The following is a 23,956-nucleotide window of genomic DNA, read 5'->3' on the forward strand; positions in this document are numbered from 1 at the left end:
GAGTGAATGATCACAATCAGTCTTGTACACCACACGTTGCACAATATCACTCTCAAACAAGGTTGGATTTGGATAGCCCAGGAGAGGAATCAGATGAAGTGAATGTTGAATCTCGGTAACGAACTCATGGGAGATCTACTCTAACATAACGAGCTCCACTTCATGTCCGGGATCATTGGGGCAATTTGCAACTCTCCAATACACTCTTCAAACACGCAGAGAATTTTGTAATGTGATCCCTGCTCCCGTGCACCTCCCCGCTGTATATATGCTGATCCCATCACTGCACATCATCCACTGCCTTGGATGCTGTGGTTCTTCCTCTTCTCATCTGCTGTCACACACATCTGGGGATTCACATGTGATAAGAAAGTATACTACTCCCACACTTGAAATCTCTGTCAAACATTTACCAGGGGAACTGAGACAGCAGCTGCATTAAGTGAGGTTTTATTCAGATGGGACAATAACAAGTTTAAATCCCCACCTGATCTGCTGCTCAAAGTCACCTCCATTTCCCCGGTCAGTTTCTCAACTTTCTGGAAACTCATATTGCTCCAGAAATATTTGGATTGACTGTGAGAGACGTCAATCAGAGAGCCCACCCACTCTGCACATTGTCTCCTCTTCCTCTTCCAGAGCTGGTTCACTTCCTATAGGGACTGAAAACCAAGTGAGGAGATGGTGAGTGAAGGAGCAGCTTTTATACAAATTGTATCCCATAATATCCACACCAATCTTCAGGCAGTCTGACTATCCTGTGGGTAATCAGGGGTGGAAATGTCCCTTATACTGTGTGAGAAGATCCAGCTGAGAGAGCTGTTTACTCGGTGCTTTGTGCTGAACTGTTTGACTGGAGCTGTGTGTTGGATATTGAGTGTGTTTATTGGAAGCATTTCCCTCTGATTTCCAGGCTGAGTTTTGTTGGTGGCTCATTCTTGAATATGAGAAGGCGAGGTGTCGTTATCTGGGAGGTGCAGAGTGTCTGAGGATTCTTACTGATTTCCTGTTGTTATATTCTTTGTGTGTCTTGGAACCTGTTATTATCCTGTGGACTGTCAATGGTCAGATCGCTCTCTGTGTTGAACTCTGAATGTTTCTTGTCTTTACAAATCCCTCACAAGGCTTCCCACTGCCCTATCTTTGTAAGTCCCTCAGGAAAGTAAACAAAGTAAACATGCTTATGTATGGAGCCTTTCCCTGACCTCCAAATGTGCAACAGTTATGACTTTCTTCTTAAGTGTGGTCACTGTTGTAACTTTGGAATTATGGTATTGAATGTGTGCATGGCAAGTTCCCACAAACAGCAATGTGATCATGATTAGATAATCCAAGTTTCAGTGGTGCTGAGTGAAGTATTAGTATTGGCCGGAACATCAGGAATGACTCCTCCGTTTCTCTTCACCTCTCACCAGCTGAATGGAATCTGATTTGATAGAAAGAAATGTCTGATGTGGAGGCCCTCTTGTACTGCAGTGATAGTGTCACAAACTCTATACCAGGTTGCTCGTGTTTAGGTCCCACCTGATCCAGAGGTATACAGTAAAATCTCTGAACAGATCGATTAGAAGTGTCTGATGCACTGTTTTGTCCTGTTTCCTGATCATTAAAGCTGTCTCGTGGAACTGAAAACAGCTTGTTGGTTTGAAGTAAAAGCAAAATATTGTGGATGCTGGAAATCTGAAATAAATTTCTCTGCTGTAAAAAGTTAACAGGATTGGCAGCATCTGTGGCGAGAAATAGAATTAATGTTTGAAGTCTGATATGCTGTCAGACCTGTTGTGTTTTAGTGTGGACTAGGTGTTGCTCATGAAAAGTGTCACAATTGAATAACATTGAATAGTAAGTTCATCCCCACCTTCTCAAGAGAAATTAGGGATGATCTGGCAATGCCTGTGACCCTCAGATCCTTTGAAAGTATAAGTGTAAAAAAACTGAGGAGTCAGTCCCTTCAGCAAAGGAGTCAAGAGAGTTGGCATAAATCATATTTTCTTTTCCTGTTTTACAGTAGGATTGCAATGTACTACACCAGAGAATATAGAGAGGATAGATTCTGACCATCACCCAAGGAACAATTGTGGGAAGACATCCAGTCCCTTCACAGTATTGCTCAACACAGAGAAGGTTGGGCAATGAAACCATCATCTGGAAATTGGTCGGATCAGGGGAGCTTTGACATATCATCAGATCTGAAACTGGTCAGTGGTGTGGAGCTTCCATCAGAACCAACCTTTCTGAAGGTTGGGCTGTGGGTGATCGGTCAGGGTGAGGCAGGGAAGAAGTGTGAGTGGCTCCAAGTGTGGTGAGAGCTTCAATCGTTCATTGAGCCTCATGAACCACTGACTGATTCCTACAGCGGAGATGCTGTTCAAGTGTGAGGTGTGTGAGGACGGCTCCCCAGGCTTAGAAGATTTCTTTGTCTACAAAGTGCACTGTTGACTCCAATAGTACAAAAGACAGCTACATGGAAGAGAAACCCTTCAAGTGTGATGTGTGTGATCGGGCTTTCAGACAGTCATCGGTATTTGTAAACCACCGCCGCATCCACACTGGGGAGAAGCCTTTCAAGTGTGAGGAATGTAACAAAAGCTTTGCACGGTCATCAGGCCTGGTTAATCATCAGCCTGTACACACTGGGAAGAAACCATTCGCATGCAAGGTGTGTAACAAGTCATTCTCATGGTCATCAGATCTTCGCACACACCAACGCACTCACACAGGGGAGAAACCCTTCACATGCGAAGTGTGTGACAAATCGTTCTCACAATCCGGGAACCTCCGTACACACCGACGCATTCACACAGGGGAGAAACTGTTCATCTGTGAGATATGTGAAAAATCATTCTCGCAGTTAGGGAACCTCCGTACACATCAACGCATTCACACTGGGGAGAAACCATTCACATGTGATGTGTGTGACAAATCATTTTCCTATTCGTCGGCCCTCCATGTTCACCAACGCATTCACACAGGGGAGAAGCCATATATCTGTGATACGTGTGATAAACCATTCTCACAGTCATCAAAGCTTCTTGCTCACCAACAAATTCACACAGGGGAGAAACCATTCAAGTGCGAAGTGTGTGACAAATCATTCTCAGATTCATCAACCCTCCTACTCCATCAAATGATTCACACAGGGGAGAAACCATTCACATGTGAGGTGTGTGACAAATCATTCTCACAGCTAGGGAACCTCCGCAGACACCAACGTATTCACACAGGGGAGAAAGCATTTATGTGTAAGGTGTGTGACAAATCATTCTCTGACTCATCAACTCTCCTGCTCCATCACAGCATTCACACCGGGGAGAAACCATTCATGTGCAAGATGTGTGATAAATCATTCTCACAGTTGGGAAATCTCCGTAGACACCAACGCACTCACACAGGGGAGAAATCATTCATACGTGATGCATGTATCAACTCATTCTCACAGTCAATGCACCTTCACAGATATGAACACATTCATACAGGGGAGAAGCTATTCAAATGTGAGGTGTGTGCAAAATCATTCTCTGACTCATCAAGCCTTCTGCTCCATCAAAGGATCCACACAGGGGAGAAACCATTCACATGTGAGGTGTGCAACAAATCATTCTCACAGTTGGGAAACCTCCGCAGACACCAACGTATTCACACAGGAGAGAAATTGTTCACATGTGAGCTATGTGACAAATCATTCTCTGCCTCCTCAAGCCTCCTGCTCCATCACAGCATTCACAATGGGGAGAAACCATTCAGGTGCAATATATGTGACAGATCATTCTCACAGCTGGGAAACCTCCACAGACATCAACGCGTCCACACATAATGCGCGTGACAAATCATGTTCTTGAGTCATCAAAGTTCTGTGCTCTTCAACACATTCACATGTAAAACTCCTTCCATTAGTGATATGTGTGACTGAACATTCCTGGTTACAGAACCTCCTACTCACTCAGAGGATTTCCATGAGTAGAATCCATCAAGTGAAGTTTTGACAAATTATTCTCAGTGTCATTTAAAACCACCAGCACGTTCATAAAAGCGGGAAGCCATTCACAAGTAATGACTGAATTTTCAGATTCATTGTTCCTATGCACATACCAATGCGTTGACACGATGTGAACATGTGCAATAAATCATTCTCGTTGTCAGATATCTACAGTCACCAGTGCATTCATACAGAGGACAAAACATTCCTGCGCAATTTGTGCAAAAACATCTTGTTCCAATCATGAAACTTCCTCCTACATCAGAGGCATTACTCAGAAGTTACCATTCGAGTGTGAGGTTTATGATGCATCCTTCACAATGTCTTCTGGAACACCACAGGGCTCACACACCGGAGTAACTTGTGACCAGACCGAGCGTATCTCCCAGTCAGTCAGTGTACAGGGGAGAACCCTTATTTGTCGCAAGTTCTTCACACATTTGCTGGAATTCCTGGAACATCGGTGAACGCAAATGGGAGTTACCTAGCCAAGTTCTTGCCCAATCTGTCTTCAAGAGTATAAACCTGTACACAATCTGACAGTGCAGGATGTTCAGCGGTTTTGGGACACAGAATAAGAAGTATCTTTCATTCCCATCAAACAACTAGTGACAACAACACCAGCATTGTGCAGGGCACTAGGTGATTTTTTTTTGGCCTCCTTTGGATTTTCAGAGGCTACTTTTTCATTCTCATTAACTCATTTATTGTGATTGAGTTAAATAGTTACCTTGTGTATTTGTATTGACATAAAAGGTATTTGGACTCAGATGGAAGCAGAATTAGAATAATTCATCAATATCCTCAATAATTCTCAACATCTCAAAGCTTAAAGCTACAACACACAAGGAAAGCTGTAATTTCATCAATGTTACTGTATTTAAACTTGCACAATAGGTATACGCTCCCAATACTGTTTTTTTCTCAGAATAATTGGCATATACTGACAACATCTTAAACAACATTCTGCAGACAGTTCATATGTTTCCATCACAATGCACAACATGTGAATACTTTAATTGGGTAGTTAGTACCCTTTCTACTGCAAGAAAGTGAGGACTGCAGATGCTGGAGATCAGAGTTGAGAGTGTGGTGCTGGAAAAGCACAGCAGGTCAGGCAGCATCCAAGGAGCAGGAGAATCGACGTTTCATCAGGAATGATGAAGGGCTTATGCCCTTTTCACTGAATCTCAGATTTAAATTTAATAAATGACATTGTATTCATTGAACAAATACAGTCTTAAATTAGAGATTCTACATTCATTTACATGTAATTCATTATCTCAGTTATTCCAACTTTTCCTGATTCCACTTAGCAAAGTCTTATTCTGTCTTTAGGTTTTGAAATTCATTTTGTTATTAGTTTAGGGAAAGTGTGCATTGCCAGGCAGGCCAGAATTTAATGTCCTTCCCTATTTCCCTTGACAATGTGATGGGTAACCACCTTCTTGAGCTGTTGTAGTCTAATTGTGTAGGGTGCCCACAGTTCTGCTTTCCCTTTAGAGTCTCATTCTCCTTTCCCTGCTCTTGCAGCCAATTCCTCCCTTATCTGCAGTTGCACCTTCCCTACCCACTTTTCCCACTCATGCAGCCTTCCTTTCTTTTCCCCACTCTTGTTGCTACCCCCCCCCCTCCATATTTGCAGCTCTCTCTCCCATGCAGAATCCTTCTCTCTTCACAGCACATGTCCTGATGAGTGAACCTATCAGAAGCCAGCATAGAATAATTTAAACCTTTGATTGGAGGAGCAGCCTGTCCATTCTGCGTACATGGGGCAGGAGTGGTTGCTCCAATGAGGACATTTTCCCAGGTGATCTGATGATTTTTGGGGCAGACCCCCAACATGGCCTCTGTGTATTTTGAACATTTGTGTGTTAGTGAGGTGAGCCAGCTCTCAGGAGTGGGTATGGGTTAGAATCAGATCCTGCTTCAGTTGGTGATGTGAATTACAGACAGATCCTCTTCAGGTGACAGATGTTTGATGAATACCATGGGAAATGTTGTACTATCCTGTCTGGGAGGACAGCTATCCTGTGTATGGGGAGAGAGTGGGGGTGGGTCTCTACAGATTTGAGCTCCCTTGATCCATCATACCCTTTTGTAATAATGGAGTGTTATGTTCACCTTATACTCAAAGATTCATTTTCTGTTCTGGGAAAGGGTTTGAGTTATTTTTTAAATGATTTGCAGTTTTGACTGATTCCAAAGTTTGGTGTAAGCTCAACATGGCATAGTTTGTTCATTTATCAATCTTCTGAATAGATTTATAGATAAGAATAAATTCATTATTAACAACCTAAACCACTTGATTAGTCAGCATGGTGTGTTCCTATTCGCTGAAACACACAGGATACTACAGTAAGGCTCCTGTACACTGCTTTTGGTCAATGTCACTGTGAGCTGGATACTTTCTCCGTCAATGGGTTTATAATTACCAGTTCACAGAAAGCAGAATGATGAAAGAAAGACTTGCAATTATGCATCAACTTCCACAAACCCAGGATAACAAAAAAACACTTCATATCCAATGAAATGGAGTCACTTTTAGTAGGAAATGCGGCAGTGAATTAATGCACAGCGAGATGAGGGGGTTTAAAGCTCGGCGTGAGAGAGTGGAGGAAATTTTCATGATAAAATAAAGTCACAACAAAACAAACTCAGAAGTTAAAGAGCCATACATGAGAGGTAAGATTTGGAAATACTCAAGAGTCGCATCTCAAGGAAAAAATAAGCTCATCAAGTAGGACAGGGTGCTAGCCAGGGACCAGCGATGATCTTGTTAAGCAAGGTGAATATTACTACTGACCAAAGTAAAAATGAAAGGGCTCCTGTGGTGCAGTGGTAGTGTCTCTACCTCTGAGCCAAAAGGCCCAGGTTTAAGTCCCATTTATCTGGAATACCATCTCTGGACAGGTTGAGTAAAAACTGGTCTTTAGATGAAGAGTGTTTCAAGTCTCAGGAACAGAGTAAGTACCTAGTAAATAATTAATATTTAAAACTGAGGGAGTAAATGGAAGCAGAGTAATTTAAGGTAAGTTATGGCATAGCAGCAATTCCTGTCCAATGTGGGAAATCAAGGATATATCCAGCGTACAGTGTGACTGCATGTGGAGGAAGTTTCCCCAATTGCAGCTACTGGAAATCGGTGGTTCAGATCTGGAGTCAGTGTGGAGTCTCTACAAGGCTGAGATCTTTGATAACGTACAATGAGGAGGTCACACTGCAGGTAAAGAGTGCATAGGCAGAAAAGTAATGGGTGACCACCAGATAGTTTAAAAGAAGAAGGCAGGTAATATAGGAGTACCAGAGGGCCATGTCCTTCTCTGAGAGTATTTCCGTTTTGGAGACTGCGTGGGGAGACGGTTTCTCAGGGGAGTGCAGTGAGAGCAAAATCATGAAACCAAGAGTGCTGCAGATTTCAGGCAAGGGGAGCGGGCTGGAGGATAGCGAGAAAGCAATAATGAACAGGGATACTATTGCAAGGGGAACTGATAGATGAAAGCAGAATGGCAATAAAAGGGTCTTTCTCAGGATGCCAGCTGGTGACAAGTGGTGTTTGGCAAGGCTCAGTGTTGAGACCACAACTTTTCATTTTATACATTACTGATCTAGATGAAGGAACTGAGGTCATTCTGGCTAAGTTTGCAGACAATACAAAGATAGGTAGAGGGACAGGCAGCATTGAGGAGGCAGGGAGGCTGCAGGAGGATTTGGACAGGTTAGAAGAGTGGGCCAAGAAATAGCAGATGGAGTACAATGTATAAAAGTGTGAGGTCATGCACTGTGATAGGAAGAATAGAGGCATGGACTATTTTCTAAATGGGGAGAAAATTCAGAAGTCTGAGGCGCAAAGAGACTTGAGAGTTCTAGTCCAGGATTCTCTCAAGCTAAACTTGCAGGTTGAGTCAGCAGATAGGAAGGCAAATACAGTGATGGCATTTATTTTGAGAGGACTTGAATATAAAAGCAGGAATGTACTTCTGAGGCTCTGTAAGGGTCAGACCACATTTGGAGTATTGTGTTCAGTTTTGGGCCCCATATCTCAGGAAGGATGTACTGGCATTGGAGCGTGTTCAGAAGAGGTTCACAAGAATGGTCCCAGGAATGAAAAGTTTAACATATGAGGCACTTTTGAGGACTCTGAGTTTATGCCTGATGGAGTTTAGAAGGATAAGGGGGGATCGAATTTAAACATGCAAAATACTGAATAGCCTGGACAGATTAGATGTTGGGAAGATGGTAGGAGAAACAAGAACCTGAGGGCACAGCCTTAGAGTAAAGGGAAGATCTCTTAAAACAGAGATAAGGTGAAACTTCTCCAGCCAGAGAGTGGTGATTCTGGAGAATTCATTGCCATAGAAGGCTGTGGAGGCTAGGTCATTGAGTATGTTTAAGATGGAGATAGGTTCTTGAGTATCAAGGATTATGGGGATGAGAAACTTATCAGCCATCACTGAATGGTGGAGCAATCTCAATGGGCTGAATGGAAATGGCCTAAATTCTGCTTGTATGTCTTATGATCTTATGATTCTGTAGCCACAGATATAACACCACGATGTTGCCTCCCTGGAGCCAAGGTTAAGGATCTTAAAAAGTGGCTTCAGGGCATTCTGACGGTGGTATCAGAACAGCCAGAGGCTATGGTCCATGTTCGGAACTTAGGAATTAGGAGTAGAAATAGGCAATTCAGCCCTTCAACCCTGCTCTGTGATTTAACAAGAACATTGTTGGTCTCAACTCCACTTTCCTTTCTGCTCCCGAGAGCCCTTTATCCCATGATTCATCAGAAACATATCCATTTCTTTCCTGAATCTGTTGATTGATTCTCCCTCCACAGTACTCTGGGGCAGTGATTTCCACAGATTCCCAACCCTCTGGGAGAAGTCATTTCTCCTCATCTCAGTTTTGAATCTACCTCCTCTCGCTCTGTGTCTGTGGCCTCTTGTTTAGGACTGTCCCACAGGGGGGAACATCTGTTCAACATTTATCTCATCAATCCTCTTTAGCATCTTATAAACCTCAATCTTCTGAATTCCAGTGTGCACAAGCCCAAGTTATTAGACTGCTCCTCATATGACAGCCTTTTCATCCCTGGAATCAACCTGGTAAACCTCCTCTGAACTGACTCCAGGGTCACCATATCCTTCCCCAAGTAAAGAGACCCACACTGAACACAATACCCCAGACATAGTCTCACCAACTCCTTATATAGTTGTAAAAACATGTACTGAGTAACATCAGTGCTCCACAAGTACCAGAAACCGATGTTCTCAAACAATTCAGGATTTAACCTCTGTCCCTTGATATCCAATAGTGTTACCATCACTGAATACCCCACTACCAACATCCTGGAGATTACCATTGGCCAGTAACTGAACTGAACTAGCCATATAAATACGGTGGCTACAAGCAGGTCAGAGGCAAGGAATGCTGAGTGAGTAATTCACCTCTGACTCTCAAAGCCTGTTGACCATCTACAAGGCACAAGTCTGGACTACTCCCAATTTGCCTGGATAAGTGCAGCTCCAATAAAATTCAAGAAGCTTGACACTATCCAAGACAAAGCAGCCTGCTGGATTGGCACTCCATCCACAAGCATCTACTCCCTTCCCCACTGATGCTCAGTCGCAGCAGTTTTACAAGATGCACTGCAGAGTTCACCAAAGATCCTCAGATAGCAACTTCCAAACCCACATTCACTTCCATTTGAAGGACAACAGCAGCAGGTTCAAGTTCCCACTCACCATCATGACTCAGAAATATATTGCCATACCTTCACTATTGCTGGGTCAATATCCTGGAATTCCCTCCCTCATGGCATTGTGGGCCAACCCACAGCAGGTGGACTGCAGCGGAACAAGAAGGCAGCTCACCAGCACCTTCTCAAGTGCAACTAGGGACTGGCAATAAATGCTGGCTAGCTAGTGACACCTATGTCCCATGAATGAAATGAATGAGAAAAAGAACATAAGAAATGGGAGCAGGAGTAGGCCACTGGCCCATCGAGCCTGCTCCACCATTTAATAAAATCATTGCTGACCTTATCATGGACTCAGCTCCACATACACGCTCGTTCGCCATGGCCCTTAATTCCTTTACTGTTCAAAAATCTATTTTTGCCTTTAAAACATTCAACTGCTTCACTGAGTAGGGAATTCCACAGATTCTTCACAACCGGGTGAAGAACTTCCTCCTCAACTCAGTCCGAAATCTGTTCCCCCTTATTTTGAAGCTATGCCCCGTAGATCTAGTTTCACCTGGCAGTGCTTCTACTTTATCTATCCTCTTTGTAATTTTATATGTTTCTATAAGATCCCCTCCTCATTCTTTTAAATTCCAAAGAGCATAGTCCCAGTCTACTCAATCCCTCCTCATAAGGCAACTCTCTCAACTCTGGAAGCAACCTGGTGAACCTCCTCTGCACCCCCTCCAGTGCCAGGACATCCTTTCTCAAGTAAGGAGAGCAAAACTGTGCTCAGCACTCCAGGTGTGGCTTCACCAGTGCACTGCAGCATCACCTCCCTGTTTTTAAACTCCATCCCTCTAGCAATGAAGGACAATATTGCATTAGCTTTCTTAATTCCCAAATGCACCTGCAATCGAACTTTTTGTGATTCATGCACAAGGGCACCCAGATCCCTGTGCACAGCAGCACACTGCAATTTTTCACTTTTTAAATAGCAGTCCACTTTGCTGTTATTCCGACCGAAATGGAAGACCTCACATTTACCAACATTGTACTCCAACTGCCAGACCCTTGCCCACTCACTTAATGTATCTGTATCCCGCTGCGGTAGTCACTGAAGTTCAGAAGAAAAGTGAATCTCATTGAAATGTATAATTTTCTGTAGGAGAGAAAGGATGCAATAATGATGTTTCCCCTGGCCGGGATGACCAGAACACATGGTCATGATCTCAGGATACGTGGTCGGCCATATCAGTCTGAAATAAGAAAACATTTCTTCACTCAGAGGGGGTTGGACATGTAGAATTTTCTATCACAGAACACCATGGATGCCAAGTCACTGAATCTCTTCAGGAAACAAATAGTAGCTAACGTGTCAAAGGATGGGGGAACAAGAATAAGGCATGACCATGTTAAATGGTACAGTCGGCTCATTGGGCCAAACTTCAGTTCCTAGGTTCTCTGTCAAACATTTACCTGGGGAACTGAGACAGCAGCTGCAATAAGTGAGGTTTTATTCAGATGGGACAATGACAAGTTTAAATCCCCACCTGATCTGCTGCTCAAACTCACCTCCATTTCCCGGTCAGTTTCCCAAGTTTCAGGAAACTCATGTTGCTCCAGAAATATTTGGATTGACTGTGAGAGACGTCAATCAGAGAGTCCACCCACTCTGCCCATTGTCTCCTCTTCCTCTTCCAGAGCTGGTTCACTTCCTATAGGGACTGAAAACCAAGTGAGGAGATGGTGAGTGAAGGAGCAGCTTTGATACAAATTGTTTCGGTTGCGTTTACTCACAACACTGGATGAAAATCCCAAAGCACAGAAACACTTGGTCAAGATTAGACAGCATTCCGAAAGCACAGGAATCACCCGGTCTGAACTGGACACGGAGCACATTAAATTTTAAGGAAAAACCTTTGCTCCTTCCTTCTCCTGCCGAGATTTCTAACCTTTGTCAACTCTGTAAATGGCTGTCCGCTTCTAGAATTTAATCTAGCATGTTTTTCATACAAACTCAACTACAACGGGAGTAGAGACTGACGCTTTCTGTGAAATTCCTTCAATTGTATTCCATCGGTCATTGAGTCTATTTATAGTGTCAGTTGAGAAAGCAAGGCAAGAGAATGTATTTTTGGTTAAAAAGGCTTTACTTCGCTTCGCTTATCCTCACCTCCTGCAACCTGCCAAGTTATAAGAAACTATCCTTATCACTGATAGCCAAGTTCCCCTTCGTTGAAATCCTCATTCACATCTTCTTTGGTTCTGAACTCGAATATTCAATTTGCTCTTGGCTGTTCTCCCATATTCTGTTAACTTGAGGGCATCCAAAGCTCTGCTGCATGTCTTAACTTGCAGCAAGTCCCATTTCGTGTCTAACTGATGTGGTCACTGACTGATGTATGGTCAATTAACAGCTTGATTTTAAAATTCTAACTCTCTAACCCCCTCCAGCCCCCACAACTCTTCCCATTTCTAAGCTCCTCCAACGTCTACCTGACATAATGTTTGCTGTGTTCTAATTCTGATCTCTTGTTAGCACTGTTATAGTTGAAAGAGATCAGAAAAGAATTGCAAGGATGTTGGCAGGTGGAGGGTTTGAGCTGTAGGGAGAGGCTGAATAGGCTGGGGCTATTTTCCATGGAACACCAGAGACTGAGGGGTGACCTTATAGCGGTTTACAAAATCATGAGGAACATGGACAGAATGAAAAGCCAAGATCTTTTTGCTAGGATATGGAAGTCCAAAACTAGAGGGCCTAGGTTCAAGGCGAGAGGGAAAACTTTAAAAGGGACCTGAGGGGCAACTGTTTCACGCAGAGGGTGGTGCATGTGTGGAATGAGCTGCCAGAGGAAGTGGTGGGTGTTGATATAATTACAGCATGTGAAAGGTCAAATGCTGGCAAATGGGACTAGATTAAGACATCTGGTTAGTGTGGATGAGTTGGACTGAAGAGTCCGTTTCCGTGCTCTACATCTCTATGACTGTTACACAGGAATCACTCGGCCTGAAGTGGAGAGAGCTCACAGAACCAGAAGAAAAGACAACTGCCTTGAAGCATGTGGTGTGGAAAATGGATACTGCCCAAAATATTTATATCATGGTACATCAGAGGTTAGATAAACATGACAAACCAGTTTAAAAGAGAATGACCAAAACGTGTCACATTTATGAAAAGAAAAATAAATTATATACACTGTTTACAATATGATCCACATATATATTTTATCATGAAAATTACTACAGATCAAAAAAAACTTCAATCTCTTCCAATTTTGTCTGTCTCTGCACAGCATTACTCCTATAATCTTTAAAGCGCTGGGCCTTCTTAAGACATACCAGTGAATTGTTGATTGTTCATCTGGCGTCTGCTGGTTCCTGAGATGACGTTGCCTGTCTGGAGAATGTTATTGTTGCTGATTTGTTGGCAAGTGATTGACCTCTGTAACTGATGGTCGTTCAGTTCCTCAGTCAGTGAAAGCAGACCTGCCTCATCAGCTAACTGTATGAAGGAGCAGCTTCTCCCGTTAGGGATAGATGACTTCAGGCACAATGATGCATCTGATTGTTCAACTGCAGTGATGTACACCTCAGGTGACAGCTTCAGAACACCAGTCCCCAGTTGCTAAGTGAGCTCACATTTGGTGAGTGCATTGAATGTTGGCACTCTGAATAGGTGAAAATGTGTTGCTGGAAAAGCGCAGCAGGTCAGGCAGCATCCAAGGAACAGGAGAATCGACGTTTCGGGAGAATCGACGTTTCGGGCATCAGCCCTTCTTCAGGAATGAGGAAAGTGTGTCCAGCAGGCTAAGATAAAAGGTAGGGAGGAGGGACTTGGGGGAGGGGCATTGGAAGTGCGATAGGTGGAAGGAGGTCAAGGTGAGGGTGATAGGCCGGAGTGGGGTGGGGGCAGAGAGGTTAGGAAGAAGATTGCAGGTTAGGAAGGCGGTGCTGAGTTCGAGGGATTTGACTCAGACAAGGTGGGGGGAGGGGAAATGAGGAAACTGGAGAAATCTGAGTTCATCCCTTGTGGTTGGAGGGTTCCCAGGCGGAAGATGAGGCGCTCTTCCTCCAACCGTCGTGTTGCCATGGTCTGGCGATGGAGGAGTCCAAGGACCTGCATGTCCTTGGTGGAGTGGGAGGGGGAGTTGAAGTGTTGGGCTACGGAGTGGTTGGGTTGGTTGGTCCGGGTGTCCCAGAGGTGTTCTCTGAAACGTTCCGCAAGTAGGCGGCCTGTCTCCCCAATATAGAGGAGGCCACATTGGGTGCAGCGGATGCAATAGATGATGTGTGTGGAGGTGCAGGTGAATTTGTGGCGGATATGGAAGTGTCCCTTGGGGCCTTGGAGGGAAGTAAGGGGGGAGGTGTGGGCACAAGTTTTGCATTTCTTGCGGTTGCAGGGGAAGGTGCCGGGAATGGAGGTTGGGTTGGTGGGGGGTGTGGACCTGACGAGGGAGTCACGGAGGGAGTAGTCTTTTCGGAACGCTGATAGGGGAGGGGAGGGAAATATGTCCCTGGTGGTGGGGTCCGTTTGGAGGTGGCGGAAATGACGTCGGATGATACGCTGGACGTGGAGGTTGGTGGGGTGGTAGGTGAGGACCAGTGGGGTTCTGTCCTGGTGGTGGTTGGAGGGGTGGGGCTTAAGGGCAGAGGGGCGGGAAGTGGAAGAGATGCGGTGGAGGGCATCCTCGACCACGTCTGGGGGGAAATTGCGGTCCTTGAAGAAGGAGGCCATCTGGGTGGTACGGTTTTGGAACTGGTCCTCCTGGGAGCAGATGCGGCGGAGACGAAGGAATTGGGAATATGGGATGGCGTTTTTACAGGGGGCAGGGTGGGAGGAGGTGTAGTCTAGGTAGCTGTGGGAGTCGGTCGGTTTATAGTAAATGTCCGTGTCGATTCGGTCACCCGAGATGGAAATGGAAAGGTCTAGGAAGGGGAGGGAGGAGTCTGAGACGGTCCAGGTGAATTTGAGGTCGGGGTGGAAAGTGTTGGTAATGTGGATGAACTGTTCAACCTCCTCGTGGGAGCACGAGGCAGCGCCGATACTCTGAATAGCTCCCAACATACAGTTCAAGCAACAGTTTGGCAGTTTCCATCAAAAGGAAATTTAGCCAATTTGCACTTTGAGTTTGTTACACTTCTTAAAAATCACACGGGATTCAATGTTAGTGGCTAGGTCATCATTGAGATGTACAGCAAAGAAACAGACACTTCAATCCAACTCGTCCATGCCAACCAGATATCCCAAACCAATCTAGGCCCATTTGCCAGCACTTGGCCCATATACCTTTAAACCCTTCCTATTCATATACCCATCCAGATGCCTTTTAAATGTTGCAATTGTACCAACCTCCACCACTTCCACTGGCAGCTCATTCCATACATGCACCATCTTCTGCATGAAAACGTTGCCCCTTAGGTTCCTTTTAAATCTTTCCCCTCTCATGCTAAATCTTATGCCCTCTAGTTCTGGACTCCCCAGACCCCAGGGAAAAGACTTTATATATTTATCCTATCCATGCCCCTCATGATTTTATAAACCTCGATAAGGTCATCCCTCAGCCTCTGACGCTCCAGGGAAAACAGTCCCAGCCTGTTCAGCCTCTACCTAGAGCTCAAATCTTCCAACCCTGCAACATCCTTGTAAATCTTCTATGAACCCTTTCAAATTTCACAACATCCTTCCAATAGGAAAGAGACCAGAATTACACACAATGCCTTAAAAGTGGCCTAACCAATGTCCTGTACAGCTGCAATATGACCTCCCAACCCCTATACTCAATGCTGTGACCAATAAAGGAAAGCATACCAAACGCCTTCTTCAATATTCTATTTATCTGCAACTCTACATTCAGGGAACTAAGAACCTGCACTCCAAGGTCTCTTTGTTCAGCAACACTCCCTAGGACCTTACCATTAAGTGTACAAATCCTGTTCTGATTTGCTTTCCCAAAATGCAGCACCTCACATTTACCTAAATTAAACTCCATCTGCCAAACCTCAGCCCTTTGGTCCATCTGATCAAGATCCTGTTGTACTCTGAGGTAACCTTCTTTGCTGTCCACGACACCTCCAAGTTTGGTGTCATCTGCAAACTTACTAATAATCACCAATTACTGAGATAGGTGTTAGGAATCAACCAATTGCTCTGTAAATCTGGAGTCACACATAGGTCAGACCGGTAAGGATAACAAATGTGTCAGTGAACCAGCTGGGGGGGGGGGTAAGTTCATGGGGGGGGTAATTGTTGCATATTTATCATTCAGACTAGTTCTTTTAAATTCCAAATCTTTACTGAATTCAGATTTCATCATTGACCACGGTAAAAATCGAACCCTTGTCCTCAACATGTTCTTGACAGAACCATTCTACCACTGCCTCCACTGCCAATACTCTGGTGTGAATGGCTTTTTAATTATTGAGTATTGCAGCTGCATTGTGACATTTGTTGCAGATGAGACAACTTTCCCTGCCTTCAGGCAGTGTGCTTCCTCCTCTCAGATTGCATTGTACACATCTGTGCTGAATTGAGGGGACTTTATTTGACAATCCTTTGGCAACTTCTACCTTGGCCTTAGCCTTTCCAATTGACTGCAGTTGTGGAGATGACGTGTGGTGCTAAATTTTCCAACCATTCATAAATGTCTGAATTCTTCAGTCGTGAATTAAGGTCATTCTCATTGATCACAATGTCAGGAATGTCATGAATGTGCCTTCAGACATTCTACAATCTCACTGGGGGTCAGTGACATCAGCTGCTCTAACTCTCCGCGGTCTGAATAATACTTGACTGTATGAAATAATCAGTTCGAGTGGGAGTGAAGAGGTCTATTGTAAGTTTCATTCATGGGCTGTCTGGTGTAATGAGTCATGAGCAGCCCATTGTCTTGTTTAATTCGATGTTCATTACAGCAGTGCACTAGCTGATGTGGTCCTTCACCTCACTGCTCATACTTGCTCATACATTCCTCCGACTAGATTCTATTTCTCAATGGTTTTTGTGCGATGTGCGTCAATATCTCTTTTGGAATAATGATGCTGCTTCCTTTGTAAAAGATACCACCTTGAGTGATCCTTTTATCTTTGTCCAGTTCTCTCTTACAGTCACAGGGGTGTCTTTGATGGTTTCAGGCCATCTTTTCATTCCAAACTGCTGTAACATTTGAAGAGTTGCATCACATTGTGTAGTTTCCCTAATCTCAGAAAAAATGTATATCAGACTCAATGTTTCTAATGATGTCAGAGCATGTCATACAGTTGCTGGATAAATTTGGAAGATTCCATACTCTCGCAGCATCAACTTTCTTCCAAGAGAGTTGGTGACATATATCTGCTTCCCTTGCTTGTTATATACTTCAGATACTAAATGATTTTCCCCCTGTGATTACATTGGTGTGCACAGAGTTTCAATGACGTTGAGAATGATATGTCACAAACCTCGCACTTGAACAGTTTCTCCCGAGTGTGATTGCGTTGGTGTGTGCGAAGGTTCCCTGACCGTGAAAATGATTTGTCACACATCTCACAAGTGTATGGTGTCTCCCCTGTGTGAGTGCGTTGGTGTTCACGGAGGCCTGTTGACCGTGAGAATGATTTATCACAAATCTTGCACACAAACGGCTTTTCCCCTGTGTGAATCTGTTGGTGCCTGCGGAGAGCAGATGACACTGAGAATGATTTGTCACAAACTTTGCACATGAACGGTTTTTCCCCTGTGTGAACACGTTGGTGTGTGTGGAGACCTGATGACTGCGAGAATGATTTATTACAAACCTGACATTTGAATGGTTTTTCTCCTGTGTGAAACCTCTGGTGGGTCAAGAGGTGCGAAGATTGAGTGAAAGCTGTCTGACAGACCTGACACCTGAATGGTTTCTCCCCTGTGTGGATCCTCTGATGTATCAGGAGGTGGGTAGACTTCACAAAAGCTTTATCACAAACTTCACACTTGAAGCGTTTCTCTTCCATGGTGTTGTCTTTTCTTAACAGCTGTACAAAAAGTACATTGTGTGTTAAAAGAATTATAGGACACTTCGATGTTCGATGAATGACTGAAGCTCTCACCACACTTGGAGCCACTCACACTTCTTCCCAGCCTCACCCTGATCGATCACCCACAGCCGAACCTTCAGAAAGGTTGGTTCTGATGGAAGACTCCACCCCACTGACCAGTTTCAGATCTGATGATATGTCAACCCTTCCTGATCCAACTGATTTCCAGATGATGGTTTCACTGCCCAACCTTCTCTGTGTTGAGCAATGCTGTGAAGGGACTGGATGTCTTCCCACACCTATGCAGTTGTTCGTTGGGTGATGGTCAGGATCTATCTGCAGTGTATATCCTCTCTGTATTCTCTGGTGTAGTACAGTGCAATCCTTCTGTAAAACAGGAAAAGAAAGCATGATTTCCTCCAACTCCCTCTCCTCTTGTGCTGAAGAGACTGACTCCCTCAGTGAGAGACTGTTCCATCGTGACTGCCAGTCTGCTATTCCCCCGTATTCCTTTCCTTTTTTCTCAGCTGACTGTCACACATTCTGGTTCCAGCAGGGACAGTGGATAGTGACCAGGAACAGACAATATAGCTCCTTTCCTTCTACCATCCAGACCCCATCTTCCCAGGTACCATGAGGATAATTATAAAGACAGTCAGGCAGAATGTAAAATGGGCTGTCAATTCACTGTGAGCTCAAGTTGTGCTGGCAAAGACCAGATTTGCCTGTGAAGTTATTAAAATGTTATTATTGCATAACAGGAAAAATGATAAAATAAACCACACTAAGCAATCTAAATGGAACACACAGTTTGAAAGATCTTAAACACACAACAAAATTTTCAGCTGCTCCATAAGCCATCACTTTACAGAATCAAATGCAGAGAGATCTGTCTCAAATCTTCAAATGTAATTCAGCTGGCATTTCTTCTTACTTCAGTGCCAATAAAACTGAAAGCTTATAGGCTGTAAATAAACAGTTTTGAACTGACTGCTCCTGGTCTATGATTTACTCAAACCAACTTTCTACTCAGAGAATTTATTTCCTGTGTTTCTGACTTCAGCCAGTCTCTTCAAAACTGCGTAAAAACATCAATAAGGCTTGATTGTGATAAACCAAAAACAAGTTGCTGGCCCTTAATGTTTACACTCTCAGCCCTAAATACATTACAGTAGCAATAGTTTGCCATCAACAGTGCAGGGGTTCCCTGTACTCTGATACATATTGGATGAGATCATGGTTCTGGAAGGATTGATTGACCCATTTTTCTCACAAATGTAACAAACAACCATATGGTAATGGTTTGAAATCCAAGTTCTAAAAGTTATGTCAGAAATATAAATCATACAAATTTTGTCAGAACTGGAATGTGGCATTGAGGGAGATGGTCAGCTCACATGAATGAACATGCTGCAGCAGCAATCTCGAAAGAATGCCGAACGGTTCCATGTCTCTGTTCCACACCAAAGCTGTACAGAGTTGAAACTTAACAACTGAAATAAATGACAAATCAATGGTTAATACTAAATTTGAGATTTTACTTCATCAAATATTAAATGGATAGAGGGAAGGGCAGGAATATGGAGTCAGATTACAGATGTAGAGTCACAGAGTCATAGAGATATACAGCATGGAAATAGATCCTTCGGTCCAACCTGTCCATGCCAACCAGATATCCCAACCCAATCTAGTCCCACCTGCCAGCACCTGGCCCATATCCCTCCAAATCCTTCCTATTCATATACCCATCCAAATGCCTCTTAAATGTTGCCATTGTACCAGCCTCCACCACATCCTCTGGCAGCTCATGCCATGCACGTACCACCCTCTTCGTGAAAAAGTTGCCCCTGAGGTCTCTTTTATATCTTTCTGCTCTCACCCGAAACCTATGCCCTCTAGTTCTGGACTCCCCGACCCCAGGGAAAAGACTTTGTTGATTTATCCTATCCATTCCCATCATGATTTTGTAAACCTCTATAAGGTCACCCCTCAGCCTCCGACGCTCCAGGGAAAACAGTCCCAGCCTGTTCAGCCTCTCCCTGTAGCTCAAATCCTCCAAACCTGGCAACATCCTTGTAAATCTTTTCTGAACCCTTTCAGGTTTCACAACATCTTTTCGATAGGAAGGAGACCAGAATTGCATGCAATATTCCAACAGTGGCCTAACTAATGTCCTGTACAGCTGCAACGTGACCTCCCAACTCCTGTACTCAATACTCTGACCAATAAAGGAAAGCATACCAAACGCCTTCTTCACGATCCTATCTACCTGCGACTTCACTTTCAAGGAGCTATGAACCTGCACTCCAAGGTCTCTTTGTTCAGCAACACTCTCTAGGACCTTACCATTAAGTGTATAAGTCCTGCTAAGATTTACTTTCCCAAAATTCAGCACCTCGCATTTATCTGAATTAAACTCCATCTGCCACTTCTCAGCCCATTGGCCCATCTGGTCCAGATCCTGTTGTAATCTGAGGTAACCCTCTTTGCTGTCCACGACACCTCCAATTTTGGTGTCACCTGCAAACTTACTAACTGTACCTCTTATGCTCGCATCCAAATCATTTATGTAAATGACAAAAAGTAGAGGGCCCAGCACCGATCCTTGTGGCACTCCACTGGTCACAGGTCTCCAGTCTGAAAAACAACCATCCACCATCACCCTCCACCACCTTTGATCCGGTTCTGTATCCAAATGGCTAGTTCTCCCTGTATTCCATGAGATCTAACCTTGCTAGTCAGTCTCCCATGGGGAACCTTGTCAAACGCCTTACTGAAGTCCATATAGATCACATCTACTGCTCTGCCCTCATCAATCTTCTTTGTTATTTCTTCAAAACACTCAATCAAGTTTGTGAGACATGATTTCCCACGCACAAAGCCATGATGACTATCCCAAATCAGTCCTTGCCTTTCCAAATACATGTACATCCTGTCCCTCAGGATTCCCTCCAACAACTTGCCCACCACCAAGTTCAGTCTCACCGGTCTATAGTTCCCTGGCTTGTCTTTACCGCCCTTCTTAAACAGTGGCACCATGTTTGTCAACCTCCAGTCTTCCGGCATCTCACCTGTGACTATCAATGATAGAAATATCTCAGCAAGAGGCCCAGCAATCACTTCTCTAGCTTCCCACAGAGTTCCCTCTCAGCATGGTGCAACGTGCCTTACACATCAAATGGCCAATTCTTATTCCTGTACACTGAATTTAGCAACAAGGCAAGACTCCCTCAGCACTGCTGCTCCTACAAGACAATATTCTCTTGAATGACATGAATAAATCTGTCCACAAGTTAATAACCGACTCCCAACACAAACAGAAAGATCTGAACAATAGCAAATCAAGACGAATCCTCTGACACTCTGCACATCTTAGAAAACGACACCCCATCGTCACATATTCAGGAATGATCCATCAACAAAACGCAGTTTGGAAATCAGAGGGAAATGCTTCCAATAAACACACTCAATATCCAACACACAGCTCCAGTCAAACAGTTCAGCACAAAGCATCGAGTAAACAGCTCTCTCAGCTGGATCTTCTCACACAGTATAAGGGACATTTCCACCCCTGATTACCCACAGGATAGTCAGACTGCCTGAAGATTGGTGTGGATATTATGGGATACAATTTGTATAAAAGCTGCTCCTTCACTCACCATCTCCTCACTTGGTTTTCAGTCCCTATAGGAAGTGAACCAGCTCTGGAAGAGGAAGAGGAGACAATGGGCAGAGTGGGTGGACTCTCTGATTGACGTCTCTCACAGTCAATCCAAATATTTCTGGAGCAACATGAGTTTCCTGAAACTTGGGAAACTGACCTGGGAAATAGAGGTGAGTTTGAGCAGCAGATCAGGTGGGGATTTAAACTTGTCATTGTCCCATCTGAATAAAACCTCACTTATTGCAGCTGCTGTCACAGTTCCCCTGGTAAATGTTTGACAGAAATTTCTAGTGTGGGAATAGTATTCTTCATCTTCGGAGGCTTTCAAACTGATAATATCAATGTGGGATGTGTATCCTCAGATTAGAAGAGGACAAGGCACAGCATTCAAAGCAGTGAGGAGGGAACCACAAGCTCAATATGATCTCCTGATTCACAATGTATATGTGTTGTACAACATAACATCGGAGAAAAAAAACACATAAGTTATCTCACAGGAGTTTACAAAGTTAAAAATCACACAACACCAGGTTATAGTCCAACAGGTTTAATTGGAAGCACTAGCTTTTGGAGCGCTGCTCCTTCATCACAACCCCCTGATGAAGGGGCAGCGCTCCGAAAGCCAATGCTTCCAATTAAACCTGTTGGACTATAACCTGGTGTTGTGTGATTTTTAACTTTGTACACCCCAATCCAACACCGGCATCTCCAAATCTAACAGGGATTCACACAATCATCAGGCACAGTTAAATACTGATGCATTCACACAGTAGCAAAACAATTTCAATGTAAGGTGTGCAACAAAGCATGCTTAGTGTTATGGAACTTCCAAACACACTATCACAATCTCACAGGGGAGACGCCATTCAAGTGTAAGATTAATCTGGTCTCCCTCCTATTGGAAGGATGTTGTGAAACTTGAAAGGGTTCAGAAAATATTTACAAGGAGAGTTTGAGCTATAGAGAGAGGCTGAACAGGCTGGGTCTGTTTTCCCTGAAGCGTCAGAGGCTGAAGGGTGACCTTATAGAGGTTTATAAAATCATGAAAGGCAAGGATAGGGTAAATAGTCAAGGTCTTTTCCCTGGGGTGGGGAAATCCAGAACTCCAGGGCATAGGTTTAGGGTGAGGGTGAAAGATATAAAAGGGACCTAAGGGGCAACCTTTTCACACAGAGGGTGATGCATGTATGGAATGAGCTGCCAGAGGAAGTGGTGGAGGCTGATACAATTACAACATTTAAAAGGCATCTGGATGGGCCAAGTACTGGCAAATGGATCCAGATTAGGATATCTGGTTGGCATGGATGGGTGGAACTGAAGGGTCTGTTTCTGTGCTGTACACCTCTCTGACTCTTAAGTCTATAATCCTCCAGAGGATTCATTCAGTGTGAGAATTCAGTGTGAGATGTATGAAATACTTTGCTTGGTCGTCATATCTGTTGATACACCAGAGGATTCACTTGGGAGAAACTATTTGAATGCAGGCTGTGTAACAAAACTTTCACCCTCTCATCAATGCTTGGAAATTGTCAAGACACTCACATTGTAGAGAAACCATTTAGGTGTGAGGTCAGTCAGTGTATCTCCTGGCACACAGGCAAAACTGAGAAGTTTTTGTGGTGGAGAGGATTATGGGATTGGTAGCTGAGCTAGACAAATCATCATTGGAGATGAGAGTGGAGAGAGCAGTTGATTTGAATCTGAGAAATGTAAGAATGGTGTAATCCCATGAGTCTGTTACACTATTCGATTTTAGCTAATTCTTAACTTTATCTACTTGCCTTGTCTGTGTAACCTTTTAATTCCTTCTCCTGCCGAACAATAAATCTCGTGATCTCAGTTTTGACATTTCAAATTGACCCCCAGCTTGAACAGATTTTGTAGAAACAGAGTTCCAGATTTCCCCTCCCCTTTTTGTGAAGAGGTCTTTGCTGATATCATCCTGAACATTTTAATTTTAATGCTTAACTGCTGTGATAAAAGATTATGATATGTTATCATTTGGATTCTAAAGTTGAAGAAAATAGGTTTTTGGTTTTAGTCAGTGAAGGTGATTTGTTTATACTTAAAGAGGTCAGAAAGTCATTTTTCAAAAGTGAGTTCAAAATCTCATTTTCTTGACTTAAGCAAAATGCTCAGCCAAGCTACATGGGGAGTTAATTGTGAAAGTGTTTACAAAGCTGAACTTTAACAACAAACAGATGGCCAGGTGCCACAATCTGGTGTCAGTTGAAAACAAAACATTTATACCAGCAAAAGGATGGTGTTCAGTTTGATGCAGTCTCCAGGCAATCAGAGCTGGAAAGAAGGCTCCAGGCAATCAGAGCTGGAAAGAAGGCTCCAGGCAATCAGAGCTGCTTTACACTGTTCAGCAGTTCCTGAAAGTTCAGTGAGGAAACGTCAGTGAGTTAGCTGGTGGCTTTGTTTCTTGGGAAGAGCCAGTACTGGAGGGAATAATATCTGGTGAACGGACAGCAAGTCCAAGGAAACATATATAACAATGTCAGTTGAATAAGAATTTAAAAAGTTAAGATGGAAGTCATACTTCACTGAGGTTGAGTGTAAAGGATATCACAGGGAAACAGATTTGAACCTTACTCCTGCTCTTCAAACTAGATAAAGAGAGAGTTATGTTTCC

At 43.8% G+C, this 23,956-nt stretch overlaps 3 protein-coding genes across 3 annotated transcripts in view; 2 read left to right on the forward strand and 1 right to left on the reverse strand.

Moving 5' to 3' along the window:
• The first annotated feature begins 536 nt into the window (after nucleotides 1–536).
• LOC140455596 (uncharacterized) overlaps nucleotides 537–23,956 on the forward strand; it is a 45,382-nt gene continuing 21,962 nt past the window's right edge. Inside the window, exons 1-2 of the mRNA XM_072550509.1 lie at nucleotides 537–684; nucleotides 2,009–3,812. Of these exons, the coding sequence (XP_072406610.1) occupies nucleotides 2,465–3,812 (1,348 nt within the window). The 5' untranslated portion in view covers nucleotides 537–684; nucleotides 2,009–2,464. The remainder of the gene's footprint in view (nucleotides 685–2,008; nucleotides 3,813–23,956) is intronic.
• On the reverse strand, nucleotides 15,890–18,041 carry LOC140455665 (uncharacterized). Its single transcript, XM_072550667.1, has one exon. The coding sequence runs from the start codon at nucleotides 17,628–17,630 to the stop codon at nucleotides 17,025–17,027; it is 606 nt and encodes a 201-aa protein (XP_072406768.1). The 5' UTR covers nucleotides 17,631–18,041; the 3' UTR covers nucleotides 15,890–17,024.
• The window catches only part of LOC140455614 (uncharacterized), a 36,734-nt gene continuing 34,112 nt past the window's right edge, over nucleotides 21,335–23,956 (forward strand). Inside the window, exon 1 of the mRNA XM_072550543.1 lies at nucleotides 21,335–21,488. The gene's annotated coding sequence lies outside the window, so the exon portion shown is untranslated. The remainder of the gene's footprint in view (nucleotides 21,489–23,956) is intronic.

This window comes from Chiloscyllium punctatum, chromosome 30 (assembly GCF_047496795.1).
Source record: "Chiloscyllium punctatum isolate Juve2018m chromosome 30, sChiPun1.3, whole genome shotgun sequence".
Lineage (NCBI taxonomy): Eukaryota > Metazoa > Chordata > Chondrichthyes > Orectolobiformes > Hemiscylliidae > Chiloscyllium > Chiloscyllium punctatum.

What these genes read in the sequence shown, in the direction of transcription:
- LOC140455665 (XM_072550667.1), bottom strand. Translation starts at nt 17,630, where the DNA reads ATGGAAGAGAAACGCTTCAAGTGTGAAGTTTGTGATAAAGCTTTTGTG.